This window comes from Vespula vulgaris, chromosome 12 (assembly GCF_905475345.1).
Source record: "Vespula vulgaris chromosome 12, iyVesVulg1.1, whole genome shotgun sequence".
Classification (NCBI taxonomy): Eukaryota; Metazoa; Arthropoda; class Insecta; order Hymenoptera; family Vespidae; genus Vespula; species Vespula vulgaris.
Window position 1 is genome coordinate 2,567,033 of NC_066597.1, and position 12,445 is coordinate 2,579,477.

At 27.0% G+C, this 12,445-nt stretch overlaps 2 protein-coding genes across 7 annotated transcripts; one reads left to right on the forward strand and one right to left on the reverse strand.

Annotated features, from left to right (window-relative positions):
• Positions 1-370: 370 nt before the first annotated feature.
• Positions 371-4,272, reverse strand: LOC127067974 (PP2C-like domain-containing protein CG9801). Of its 4 annotated transcripts, XM_051003466.1 has the most exons (8): positions 3,729-3,960; positions 3,617-3,643; positions 3,114-3,404; positions 2,766-2,992; positions 2,491-2,691; positions 2,101-2,404; positions 1,450-1,945; positions 371-1,318 (listed from the first exon to the last, which is right to left on the reverse strand). In XM_051003466.1, the coding sequence occupies exons 3-8, from the start codon at positions 3,278-3,280 to the stop codon at positions 1,100-1,102; spliced, it is 1,614 nt and encodes a 537-aa protein (XP_050859423.1). In that variant the 5' UTR covers positions 3,281-3,404; positions 3,617-3,643; positions 3,729-3,960; the 3' UTR covers positions 371-1,099. The 4 variants fall into 4 exon arrangements, with proteins under 4 accessions (XP_050859423.1, XP_050859424.1, XP_050859421.1 ...); XM_051003467.1 differs by lacking the exons at positions 3,617-3,643; positions 3,729-3,960 and adding an exon at positions 4,134-4,272; XM_051003464.1 differs by lacking the exon at positions 3,617-3,643.
• A 125-nt stretch (positions 4,273-4,397) lies between these two features.
• LOC127067971 (protein zyg-11 homolog B-like) lies at positions 4,398-9,110 on the forward strand. 3 transcript variants are annotated; one of them, XM_051003458.1, is made up of 10 exons: positions 4,398-4,545; positions 4,794-5,192; positions 5,277-5,517; positions 5,603-5,797; positions 5,888-6,279; positions 6,359-6,504; positions 6,629-7,017; positions 7,136-7,505; positions 7,618-7,957; positions 8,048-9,110. In XM_051003458.1, exons 2-10 carry the CDS (start codon positions 5,060-5,062, stop codon positions 8,194-8,196), a joined length of 2,355 nt encoding a protein of 784 aa, XP_050859415.1. In that variant the 5' UTR covers positions 4,398-4,545; positions 4,794-5,059; the 3' UTR covers positions 8,197-9,110. The 3 variants fall into 3 exon arrangements, with proteins under 3 accessions (XP_050859415.1, XP_050859416.1, XP_050859417.1); XM_051003459.1 differs by lacking the exon at positions 4,398-4,545 and adding an exon at positions 4,586-4,723; XM_051003460.1 differs by lacking the exon at positions 4,398-4,545 and having other exon boundaries at positions 5,050-5,192; positions 5,292-5,517.
• The last annotated feature ends 3,335 nt before the right edge of the window (positions 9,111-12,445 follow it).

Consider the following 12,445-nt stretch of genomic DNA (forward strand, 5'->3'; position numbering starts at 1 on the left):
CGAGCTCATAAAATCCCAACGTTTCTAACATTGGCGACACCTTGTTCATGGCATTGTAACTTTTCGCATGATGCACTTTATATGACTATGAACACTGATTGGCTACCATTCAAATTTTAACCAATCAACGCATCAAATCCATTGTGAATTAGTTGCAACAGCACTTTAAAGAGTTCGCGCATATATTTTCTCTTTACTGATAAACTTTATAGACTAAAGAATATCTGTGTTTCTAACTATTCATCTTTTTTCGCGCTATCGACTGATTCACAGTATTCTTTGCTAAAGTCAAGTAGAGTCTATTCAGACATGACGACGGCTAGTTGAACTAAAATTTTAAAATAATGATCGAACGATAATATTGAATTGCTTTCATTTAAAAAGAAATTTTATATTGTCATTCGTAAAATGGTCAGTTTTCTACAATGATCTCAATTATATTAAATAAATAACATATAATAATATTTCTTATGAGATTATAAATATAAATATTACTTATATCCTACGTCTATTCGCACACGCGTTAAATGCTTGTGAAATATATAAAATTAAGATTCAATATATTATTATTATTATTTATAAATTATCACGCGGACGGGTGTTTAACTAGTAAAGATCACTTTTATACATTGTGTTCTTATTTTTTTTTTCTTCTTTTTTTTCCTCATATTTATTTGTATACTGGAGATTAATTATAAAGATTCGTTAATTTTCTTACAACGTACATTTACATTTTTGTTGTAAGAACTTTGTCATGTAATATTTAAAATAATACTTTACTCTTTCTTACTGTATTCAATTATAATAAAAAAAAAAAAAATGGAGCATTTAATGTTTGAGTAAAACAAATTATATAAATGTATTTCTTATAATTTCGTAAACAAAATATTAGATATTTCTGTTGATGAAATTTTATTATAATAAATATCAGAGTTTTTTTCATGAATATTAAAATATTTAACAAAATTCTTTTCCATATATTCTGATATTCAATTTCACATTTTGTCAAATTATATGACACAGAAATATTGACATTTTGTAAAAGCTTATCTTTTTTTTTTTTTGTTAAATAAAAAATAATGTCTAATATTCGAAATGATTATAGATTACATTCTGATGAATTATATGCTCCAACTACATATGCCACGACCGTTGCGTGATCTAACTTCCCTGGAATCATAGTTATTTTATCTAGTGTCTTTTTCCGTCTATTTCGTTGTTCTTGCTTGGACAATTGCACTAATTGACCATCTTTGTGTTGTGCATAATATAAATCTGTATCTTCTAATATTCTTCGTTTGGCAGCTGTAATACGTACCTTATAACATAAAAGATTACAAGATGTAATATAATTAGATTTATCATGTATAAAACAGTTGTATTTAGATTAGATTTTAAATTCGTAAGATAATGATTATGATAATACTGTCTCATAGTAAATCAACTTACTGCAAAATCTAGGAGAAGTTCACAAAGATGTTTGGCACTATTACATGGTGGTCCTTCACCAGAAACTCCTCTTCTCAATAAATCTTCCATTCTGAGGAGCGTAAGCTCGTGTCTTTGATATGCTTCTACTACAGGTAAACTATTACTATTTCCGTTGCTATTACCAGACTCTGTATGTCGTAAATTTTCTGCTGATTTTCTTCTTGTTTTTGTTCTTACATCATTGTTACTTTTCATTGATATTGTTACATCAGAAGCAGCATTATGATTTGGTAGAACTGCAAATTTTCCAACTACTGGATCAAAATTATCTGATATACCATCACTGGTTAAGAATACGACATCGCCAAGTTCAACTTCCGTTATAGCGAGCGTTAAATTATTTAATTCTGGATTAGATCCATCGACAGGTCCTAAAGCTCCTAATGCATCACGCATATCACGCATACAATGAATATCGTGAGATCCTCGTGTTATTTCTCTGACACCAGTTTTTCTACAATAATTTGTTAATCGAATTTATATATATTAATGAATTTATATTATTCGTCGTTTATACTAAATCTACATATCTAAATCTTTCTTATATAGCTTGAATATTACATTACGTTCAATAAATTTTAATGACTTTAGTCTGCTATTGTATTTTACCTTGAGTATACGTATGCTAAACTATCACCAACATTGCATGTACAAGCCACAAATTTTTTATGGTGAATACTGGAATTAGTGGTTGTGCTCTCTAAGGGTAGAACAGCACATACAGTCAATGTTGTGAGCATGCCTTGTTCCTGAAGTATTAACGAATGTGCTGCATGGAACGAACGTAAGAGGGCTACAAAAACATCTTTTGTCGTAGTTATAGCACTATTTATCGAAGGTGAAAAAAGAGCTTTATTCAGGTATTCCATGCTTCCATGCACCGCAGATCTTGCTGCAATGCTTGCCTTTGTACCTAAACATGCGTTACAATAAAACAAATTGCACTATTCTATTGTGTTCTATATAAATTACTTCTTTTTCATATCTAGTTTATTATACCCCAATTGACACCATCAGCCAGAGCCAATATTGCAGAATTTTGTCTTGCAGAAATACCAAAGCAGTCAGCAATTGGTTCTCCATTGTTAATATTATTTATAGGATTTTTTTCATATAATGTTGTAGCAATACCATAAGCCATTTCATGAGGAAGAAACCAATTTGGAACTCCAGCAATTACAATGGAAGATGAATTTGATCCTAAAGAGAATTATATTAGATTAAAAAAAATCACAATTATATAATGAAATATTTTGTAACTTTTTTTTTCTAACCTGTTCTATATTGCTCACTTTGATCCAACATGTCAATATAATCAATATCAATATCATTCATACTTAGATGTCTTTCTTGAAGATTAACTGCTGTAAGTCCACTATCTGGGCCTGTTAAAGCAGCAAACACTTCTTTATCATCTTGATAATTTCCAAGTTGTTTAATAGGTAATTCCTCTGGATTTCTACCATGCAAAATCGGTGGACCTTCTTGTTTTGTTTCTAATCTGTAAATCATTATATAAAATATTATATCTTATATTTAACTATTTTATTTACATAAAATAAAATATAAATGTTTATAATATAAATATTTTACATTCTATACAGAAAAGGATCGATTTGTACCCATTAAGATACCGCGTAATGAAACATTCGCTTGGAAAATCCTGTGTTACTGATCTTGGACTACGAAGAGGTTGTTCTCCTAGCCCCATATTTTCAACAGCACCAGCCAAATTACTAATAGATAGTTGGCGCATAAAGCCAGCTACCTTCTTGCGTAAACTTGGCATTTTTTTGTTATTTGGTATCAGTTACAAATTTAATCTCTTAAGTTTGCATCTTTCATATTATAATAAAAAAATTCTTCCTTAAATTCAAGTCATGATTTAAGGTTTGAGGAATGTTTTTCTCAACCTAAAAAACACAATTGATAAAGAATATATTTTTTGCTTTGATTATTTGATTATTGATGTTAATATATAATTGAACATATACCTATTCTTTAAATAAAAATTATAAAAACATCGTACACATAAAATGAATATGAATAAAAACGATTATTTTCTTTTATGTACACAATTGGTTTTTAGAAATCCAAATCACACTATCTTAAATTCTTCACTTACCCAAAATACAGCAAAGACGGATACGTTCTTTAATATATAAATAACGATATGTAAATATATATATATATAAATATATATATATCAGTTTTTTTAAAAAAAATGCATATCTTACCCAGAATTGTTTAATTGTATGAGAATCAGATTACAATATATACCATAAAAGCACGTCTTTTACACTTAAGCGCCATATTGGTAATGTGTCAATAACCGATGAATTGCAGATAAACCTCGCGGGATTTACAAAAGTGTTATTTACTCATTAAATTTATAAGTGCTTTCAAATTAGTTCACATTAATATTTTTTTAGATTTCATTACATTTTTAAAACTAAACATTTGTCCGAATAAGAAGAGAAAGAGATAGAGAGAGAAATATATATATATATATATATATATATATATATATATATATATAGAGAGAGAGAGAGAGAGAGAGAGAGAGCGAGAGAGAGAGAGAGAGAAAGAGAGAGAGAGAGAGAGAATGAGAGAGAGAGAGGGAAAGAGCATGACCAAATTACTTTGAAACTTGCACAGTAGTTCGCGTCAAATTTCCGTCGAAGTTTGTCGAATTTAATGTTTCTCAATTAAAATCCTATATAAATTAAACGAATTGCATTATCACATTTCTTCTTTATCTACGTCATTTATACAATAAAGACGTATAATTACGTCAATCAAGGAAAGTTATTTATTTTCCTTTTCTTTTGTGCACAAATGCTTTTGACATAGTTTTGACACTTGGTCAGTCAATATGGCGGCCTTTTCGCAGGTGAGAGACCATCGTTTTTCTCATTTATTTTAATAAACGCGTCTTACTTGCGATTTCGTCATAGTAAGAAAATTTTGCGATTAATATCTCCTTTACATAATATTACGTAACGAATTTTTTCAATGTTTCTTTTTATGAACCGTTATATTCTTTTCAATCTGGTAAGTTTCTGCAATACTTTTCTATACCGTTGAGATATGCGTTTGTACGCATGAAGGATGAAATTTATTCTGACACGCGGGACTATTATTACGTAATGTGATTATTTAAAATTATTCTTTATTCACTAGTTATAAAGAAAAAATAGTGTCAACTTTACTTCGTTGTTATTTTCACGAAGTAAGAAAATTATTCGATCGTCCTTGGTTCTATTTCTTTTTGTTAATTTTTATGTACGTTATTTTTTTAGCACTATAATAATCATTTTTCTGATGTCAAATATTTTCTTGGCTAGTCTATAATGCAAAACACTTGCACAGATGTACGTTTGTACTTCGTAAAAAATCGGCAATGTACAAAGAGGAATCTATTATCGAATAAGTATTGAAGTGAATTTTTGATGCCTGTGGTACTGATAGTTCAACAAATAGAATAAGCCAAAGAGAATTAAAAAAAAGTATATTGCAAAGAGGAAAACAACTAAAATATATATTTGAATGAAATTTAAAATATAAAATGTTCGAGTCACCAAGAAGTTTGCAAGAAGTCTGCATTGATTTTATTTGCGATAATGTTTTGGCTTTGTGTGAAGTACATCCTGGTGATACAGGTGAACATTCAAATGGATCATTCTCTCCCACCGCATGTGGTAAGTAATTCATGTTTGTATATTTAAAATAAAAATTATTAATACATGGTAAATGATATGTAATAAAATGATTAAAATTAAAAGAAGAATATATTCCAGATCAAGTTAGTTGTACATTGAGTGAGAGTAGCTCCGAAACTACAACAACAATACGTACATTGTCCAATGATGTATCACCAAGTTTGGCTACAAGACTTAGTTTCAAACATCCTGATGCCTTTTTGCCAACTGAGATATCAGAGCAATTATTGTCTAGCCTTTGCGAAAAGAAAACATTATCCGATCTAACGATTACACTTTTTGATTCAAAATCAACCAGATTAAGGTATAACATAAGCTATAGAAAAAATATAATATAATATATAAAATATAATATAATAAATAACATTGTAATTAATATATTATTCTAGGCATGTAAAATTAAAAGATGCATCTACATTATCTGCAAAAGGTTTAAAAGTTCTTAAACAACATAAGGTCATAGATTTGGTAGTAAATGGTTTAAAAGTCACTGTTAATGATCTGATCAGCTGTTTAGGTGATTGGAGTTTGCAAAATCTTAGGTCATTGAGTGTAGCAAAAGGCAGTTTTATGGATTGTTCAAGGTCTGTATAATATATATATATATTTTTTTTTATTAAAAAATTTATATAAGATAATTAAAGTTAATTTATACAATTTAATATTGTTCTTAGATACTGTGTAGTAGTAACATTGAGCAAATTACGTGCACTGCATACTTTGAATGTCTCAGGAACAGAATTTAATAAACATGGACTAGAAATAGTGGTTGAAGATCTTCCACTTTTAGAAAATTTAGATATATCATGCACTAGAGTTGATGATATAACACCATTAAGAAAATGTAAGGACCGTTTAAAAACTCTAACTATGTACAATATAAAAATAAGTGGATGTGGAAGTCTAATACCTGTTTTATTGGAATTAAATGAATTGAGAAACTTAGATATTTCTGATGAAAAAGATACATATGCTTTTGAAATGTTTGCACCTAAGAAACAAAAAATAGGAGATTTTCTGAAAGCTGTACATTGTATGCCACATTTAACTAGTTTAGATTTGTCTGGTAAATATTTAAATATATTTGTTTACTGCACTTATGTGTATATATATTTGTTTTATTATTTATATATATATTCTTTTAGGTAAAGATGAAATAAATCCAAAAGATTTAAAAGAATTTATTAAAGCACATCCACAATTGAAATTTCTTGGTCTTGTACATTCTGACACTTGTTATGAGGATAGTTTAATAAATCCTGAAAATAAGGATTATAAACCTGACCTTGTTGTAAGTTAATCTACAAAGAATTAACGTGATAATAAAATAAAGCATTAATAACACAATTATAAATACTTTTGTTTAAGTATGCACAAATATGAAATGTATTAATAAATATAACTTGTTATTGTAGGTCAGCGGTACAGCAACTGAATCTCAAATTCTAGAAGCTTTGAGAAGATATACTTGTCGATCAGTTTATGTTCAAAAGTGTTTATTTAATCTGTTTCGTTTGACACCAAATTTCTTTGAACCACGCGTAGATGTAATCAAATTAGTGCTGCCTGGAATGCGAGAACATCCTCAGGAATTTCGTGTGCAAATGGCAGCAACCGCGTGCCTTTACAATCTTACAAAAGGTGAATCAGCAATCATGATTCATCCATCAATTCTTAAACAAATAGTTGACTTAACATTGACTGCCATGGAGTCATACCCAACTCATTATCAGCTACAAAAAAATACATTATTGACACTGTGTAGTGACAGAATTCTACAAGATGTTGCATTTGATAAATATAGGTAACTAATATTTATATACAGTTAATATGAAAATATAACAAATACATGACATTTTAATACTTTAATCCATAACATTTGAAATATTATTACATAAATTTAATATTTGTAATTTCAATAGGTGTGCAAGATTAGTAATGAATTGTTTATCGACATTCGATGATGCATCGATGAATCGGATGTCAGTAGCAATTTGCTCCATTTTAGCAGCAAAAATATCAACAGCAGAAACATCTATGCTTGGTGCACAACCACAGTATATGTCAAAGTTATTAACAATGGTCAGGTCAAAAGTTCAATCTAAATCAGTTGATATTACAATGAAATTCACATTAAGTGCCCTATGGAATTTAACGGACGAAAGTGCCACTACATGCAAAGTTTTCTTGGATGAGGGAGGAATGGAGTTGTTTCTTCAAGTACTTGAAAGTTTTCAAGGAGAATCTAGTGTGGAGACTAAAGTACTTGGTCTATTAAATAATATAGCTGAGGTTGGTATTTTAACACCAAAAAGATTATTTTCTTTTATAATTATTAAACGTTTTGAATTGTTATCTTATTGATTAAATCTATGAATCTGTAATAATAATTAATTTTTTATAGGTTGTACATTTGAGGCCACGACTTATGCAAACTCGTTTCATATCAATGCTTTCCTTACTCTTAGATTCTGTACACATTGATGTATCTTACTTTGCTGCTGGTATCGCAGCACATTTGCTAAGTGATGGTCCTAGTGCCTGGAGTTCAATGCTTTCACAGCCTAGTAGAGAACAATTGCTAGATCAATTAGCTCATGCTGTAACTCATTGGCAAACTCCACAAGGAGAGATGGTTGCTTATAGAAGTTTTCAACCATTTTTTCCTCTTCTGCGTTGTTCAGATGCATATCCTGTTCAGCTTTGGGCAGTATGGGCGATACATCATGTGTGCACAAAAAATCGTGAGTTTTCTTTGTAAACTACTTTTATTTGAAAATTTATTTTTAAAACCACCATAATTTTTATTAAAAATATATCATTAATATTTGCAGCAAAACGCTATTGTAGCATGTTAACTAGAGAAGGTGGAGTAGAAACATTAAAATATCTGGAAGAAACACATACAGAAAATACAACGCATCCAAATTTGCAGTCTTTATGTCGATCAATTCTCGAAACTCTGGAATCAAATTCTTGTTAACATCAACCACTGCCTTCCAAATTGAGAAACAAGTACCATGCAGATGGTATACTAGTCAATGATTATCTTATTACAATCTTGTATTCTGTTTGTTAGACCAAATAATTAAAATTTCTGTATGGAAATGATATTCATCAAGCAAGCATTGCAATCAAAACAGTACAATTCAGTTCATTTAAATTACATTGATTAACATTGAGGGCCTGAGATGAAAATAATTATCTTAGTTATCTTAGAAAGATCCTTTTAATTGAACTTAAGAAATGATTCACTTCACTAAGGCAATTATACTGTTAAAATAAAAGTATTAAGTCTTGTAACTAATAGTACTTATAATAAAACTGAATGATTTAATTAATGTAATTTCATATTAGGAAATCTTATATTTAATCTATAATTTAACAAAATAATTATTTTCCTAACATGTTTGCATTTCATATCACTTTTAAATCTAATGGTATAATCGTTTTAACGAGGTGCTATGTAGTATGGAATATATTTTTTTTCTTACATTATTATGTTCAACAATATCAATATTCTGCAATTGCTGTAAGATGGTTATATTACCATATTCTTTATAATATTCCTTTTTAATTATTATCATAGGTATGAATGAACTAAATAGAGTATTATAAAAGCTCAAAAATATATATTGTTATATATGAAAAAGAGTTAATATTAGAAAGATTTCAATAATACTGCAAAAAGTGTCAGCTACTTTACCGTTTTAGTAACATGCAATGTATTAAATGACATCTAATTTCTATTTTTTAAAAGTCTACTTTTGATAGAAATATCTAAGAATACATATATATAATAGAAATATGTAGAGAAAGAGGAAGAGAGAGAGAGAGAGAGAGAGAGAGAGAGAGAGAGAGAGAGAGAGAGAGAGAGAGAGAGAGAGAGAGAGAGAACGAATATCACTTATGTACTAAAATAAATAGAAACTTTATGTCATATTATAATATATTTAGTTCAGGTCCTCAACGTGTTTTGTTAATAGTTGTATCTTGTAAATGTTGAAATGCTAATCATTAGACCATTTTTAATAATTAATTGTACATTTTTATGCCTTCAGAGATTATATGGAAGTAAAAATTTCTAATAAGAAAAATAATGTTCAAATTATATCTGTTACTAAAATCTTATGAATTTATATAAGTGAAATTTATTCTTCTGATATATCATCGAATGTTGATCTGATATGTAAAAAATCTCAAGCTCAATGTTATTGAGTTTTAATAAACAAACTACGTGGGCTTCTAATATGTTTTTTTTTTTTACTTGATACCAATAAATATTTTTATTAAATTCCATTAAACTCTTCCGAGGTAAGCCAAGAAAATCTTTATTTACCACCCATTCATTTTACATTAGTTCTTTACACTTATGCCTTAATTATTCTTTTTTCTTGTGTTTTTTTCTTTTTTTTTTCTTTAATGGAACGTAAAAAATGTTCATGAAATTTGTATCGTTATCACTCAATTGATGCTGATGCTGCACTGCACCTGCAAAATACTTAGCGACGTGGAAGCAACATACGAAATCTGGCTTGATCATTAAAATGTTGAAAATCAGCTCTCCTCCTAATATCATAGCATAGTGGGTTAATGACTCAGAAATTCATTTTACATCATCTTACAAATTAGTAGCAACATATTTAAGATAAAATTGAAAGTGTATAGTTAGTTGTGAATAAATGAAAGTTGCATACATGATCTTTTGTAAATAGACATGTTATATGATAAAACTAATGACATAGGTTTAGCAACTTTCATTTATCATGCATACAAAATTGACTATAAATTATAGTAGTATGGTATTATCCTAAACATTCACATTGTAGTTCAATTTCTTTTCTATTACTTAATTATAGAAAAAACTCTTTTATGTTCAGGAATAGAATTAAAAAATTGTTTAATTAATTTTATCTTTATTAACAAAGATAAAAAACAAAAATCAAAAAATTTTTTATATATATTGTTATTATTATATTTCTCTGTATCAGCCTTAATATGACAGTATTTATAAAGCTCTCTTATTTTTTATAATTATACATTATACTCTTTTTATTTCAGGCATCATCTTGGAAGTTAAAAATGGGATTACTTCATATATTTTAATTTTTTTCAAGTGCAATTTTACAAGTGACATAAATATATAAGATATACAATAAAAATTCATATTTTCGTTCAAACTTTTTTTTTCCTTTTACAGATATATTTAAAAATGTCTAATCTTCCCTCGTGTTAATTTTGATTAACTTTAGTTAGTACAAATAATTTTTAATGTAATATATAGAAAGATTTAATATATTAAAATAACAGATGTTTACCCCAGCATGGAATTAATTATTTATATTTTTTAGAATTGTAATAATATTAAGAAATTGTATAATTTTTTAAATGTAGTAAATACAATATATGTATTTGAATAAACACAAGTATTATAACTGAATGAATATTTGAGATATAAATTTTTAATTTAAATAAAAATATAAATTAAATTATATAGTTTTAAAAGTGATGTGCATTTACGTTAAAAAAAAAAAAGAAATTTTTTTGCATTTCTATACAAGCCAAAATATATAAAACTTTTATAAACATATATGTTGATATTGTATGTTCTTAACATATTTTTATACAGATCTCATGTATTATATATTTGTAACTAATTTATATAGAAACCTATACATTACAAAATTTGTGTAATAATTCCATTCATTTTGAATTTTTATTTTCAATAAAGAAGATAAATATTAAATAAAGAAATTTATTATTAAATATATTTTTGTGAAATTATTAGTAAAATTAGCATATATGCAGGAGAAATGTATATGATTGATTACATAAGGTAACTTGTTATACAAACATGATACTCTTCAGGGAATGTTATGGTTCTTAATCTTCTTTTTCTTTTTTTGTTTTTTTCTTTTTTGTTTTCAATGTGTATCTTTTTGATTTCAAATTTTATTAGCAACATTATGAGATAAGTTATATTGGTTTTTAAAAAATAATCAAGACTGATACTATTACCTATTTCTACCATTACTATATAATACGAAAATGGTAGAAGTAACTAATTGAACTACAATTGTGAATGGTCGCAGATCTACAGTTGTAATTTTATGTCGTGATTTACTAAAATCAAATATGATTTAATTGTGCCCATCTTTGTCCAATCTTTTTTTTTCTTTTGACATGAGGTTTTTTCTTTCTCTTTTTTTCCCATCGTATCAGTTTTTTTTTTCTGTGGACATATCATAAGAATTTACTTAAACACCTTAACATATGTTTATATAGATTTGTAAGTTTTTTATGTCACTTACAAATAAATTTTGCACAAAAGTTTATAACTTGTGTTACCATTGTTTAACGTACCATATCTGTATCCTTTAAAGTTAAATTATGACACTGCTTCACAATGCTTTACATTTTTTGTATTAAAATATATATATTTTTTAAACAAGTACCACACATATTAATGTCATCGTTTATACGTGTAATTTTAAAAAGTGATAAACAAACCAGTTGAACAAAATTCATTTTCATTCTTATAAAAACTAAACTATGTGTAGATATGAAATGTACAAATCATTTTATAAAATATATTTACTATGAAACAGTGTCATTCTCTATTTAACTTTTGTAATTTAAAAATATATAACTCATTACAATTTTTAAATAATAAATTCAATTAAATAAAATATATTTCTGACAAAATGAATGTTGATGATAAAAATTTTGTAAATGAATGATACATTGTATGACAATATACAGTATTTATATAAATTAATCAAGTTAATATTTTAAATATTGTTAAATATTTAAATACACAATGTAAAATGTGTTCTTTTGTATGTGAAATATTCAAGTATTTGTCCTCTTTTAAATTTGAAATATTATACTTGCTATATATATGTGTATGTATATGTGTATATATACATACATACATATATATATATATCACATAATAGATATATATACACATATATATGCACAGACACACGCACACGCACACACATATATACATACACACACGTTTTCAAAACATATATATATACATATATAAAAAGAATATATATGTATATATATATATAAAAGAAAAAGTGTATTAATACACGTGTAATATTAAAAATAGCTGTATCTCCTAATAAGAAAATAATAAAGTGAGTAGATTATTTGAAAAATTACTTTTATGATTTTGATTTTCAAACCATTAAAAATATTACGTATTTATTGTTTAACAA

Excerpts from the sequence above, each read along its gene's own strand:
- LOC127067971 (XM_051003458.1), top strand. The coding sequence starts at position 5,060 with ATGTTCGAGTCACCAAGAAGTTTGCAAGAAGTCTGCATTGATTTTATT. Across the intron at positions 5,798-5,887 it reads AGTTTTATGGATTGTTCAAG|ATACTGTGTAGTAGTAACAT; the intron begins GTCTGTATAATA and ends TATTGTTCTTAG. Across the intron at positions 7,958-8,047 it reads TCATGTGTGCACAAAAAATC|CAAAACGCTATTGTAGCATG; the intron begins GTGAGTTTTCTT and ends TAATATTTGCAG.
- LOC127067974 (XM_051003467.1), bottom strand. The coding sequence starts at position 3,280 with ATGCCAAGTTTACGCAAGAAGGTAGCTGGCTTTATGCGCCAACTATCT. Across the intron at positions 2,993-3,113 it reads ATTACGCGGTATCTTAATGG|ATTAGAAACAAAACAAGAAG; the intron begins GTACAAATCGAT and ends AATGATTTACAG. Across the intron at positions 1,319-1,449 it reads AACTTCTCCTAGATTTTGCA|GTACGTATTACAGCTGCCAA; the intron begins GTAAGTTGATTT and ends TTATGTTATAAG.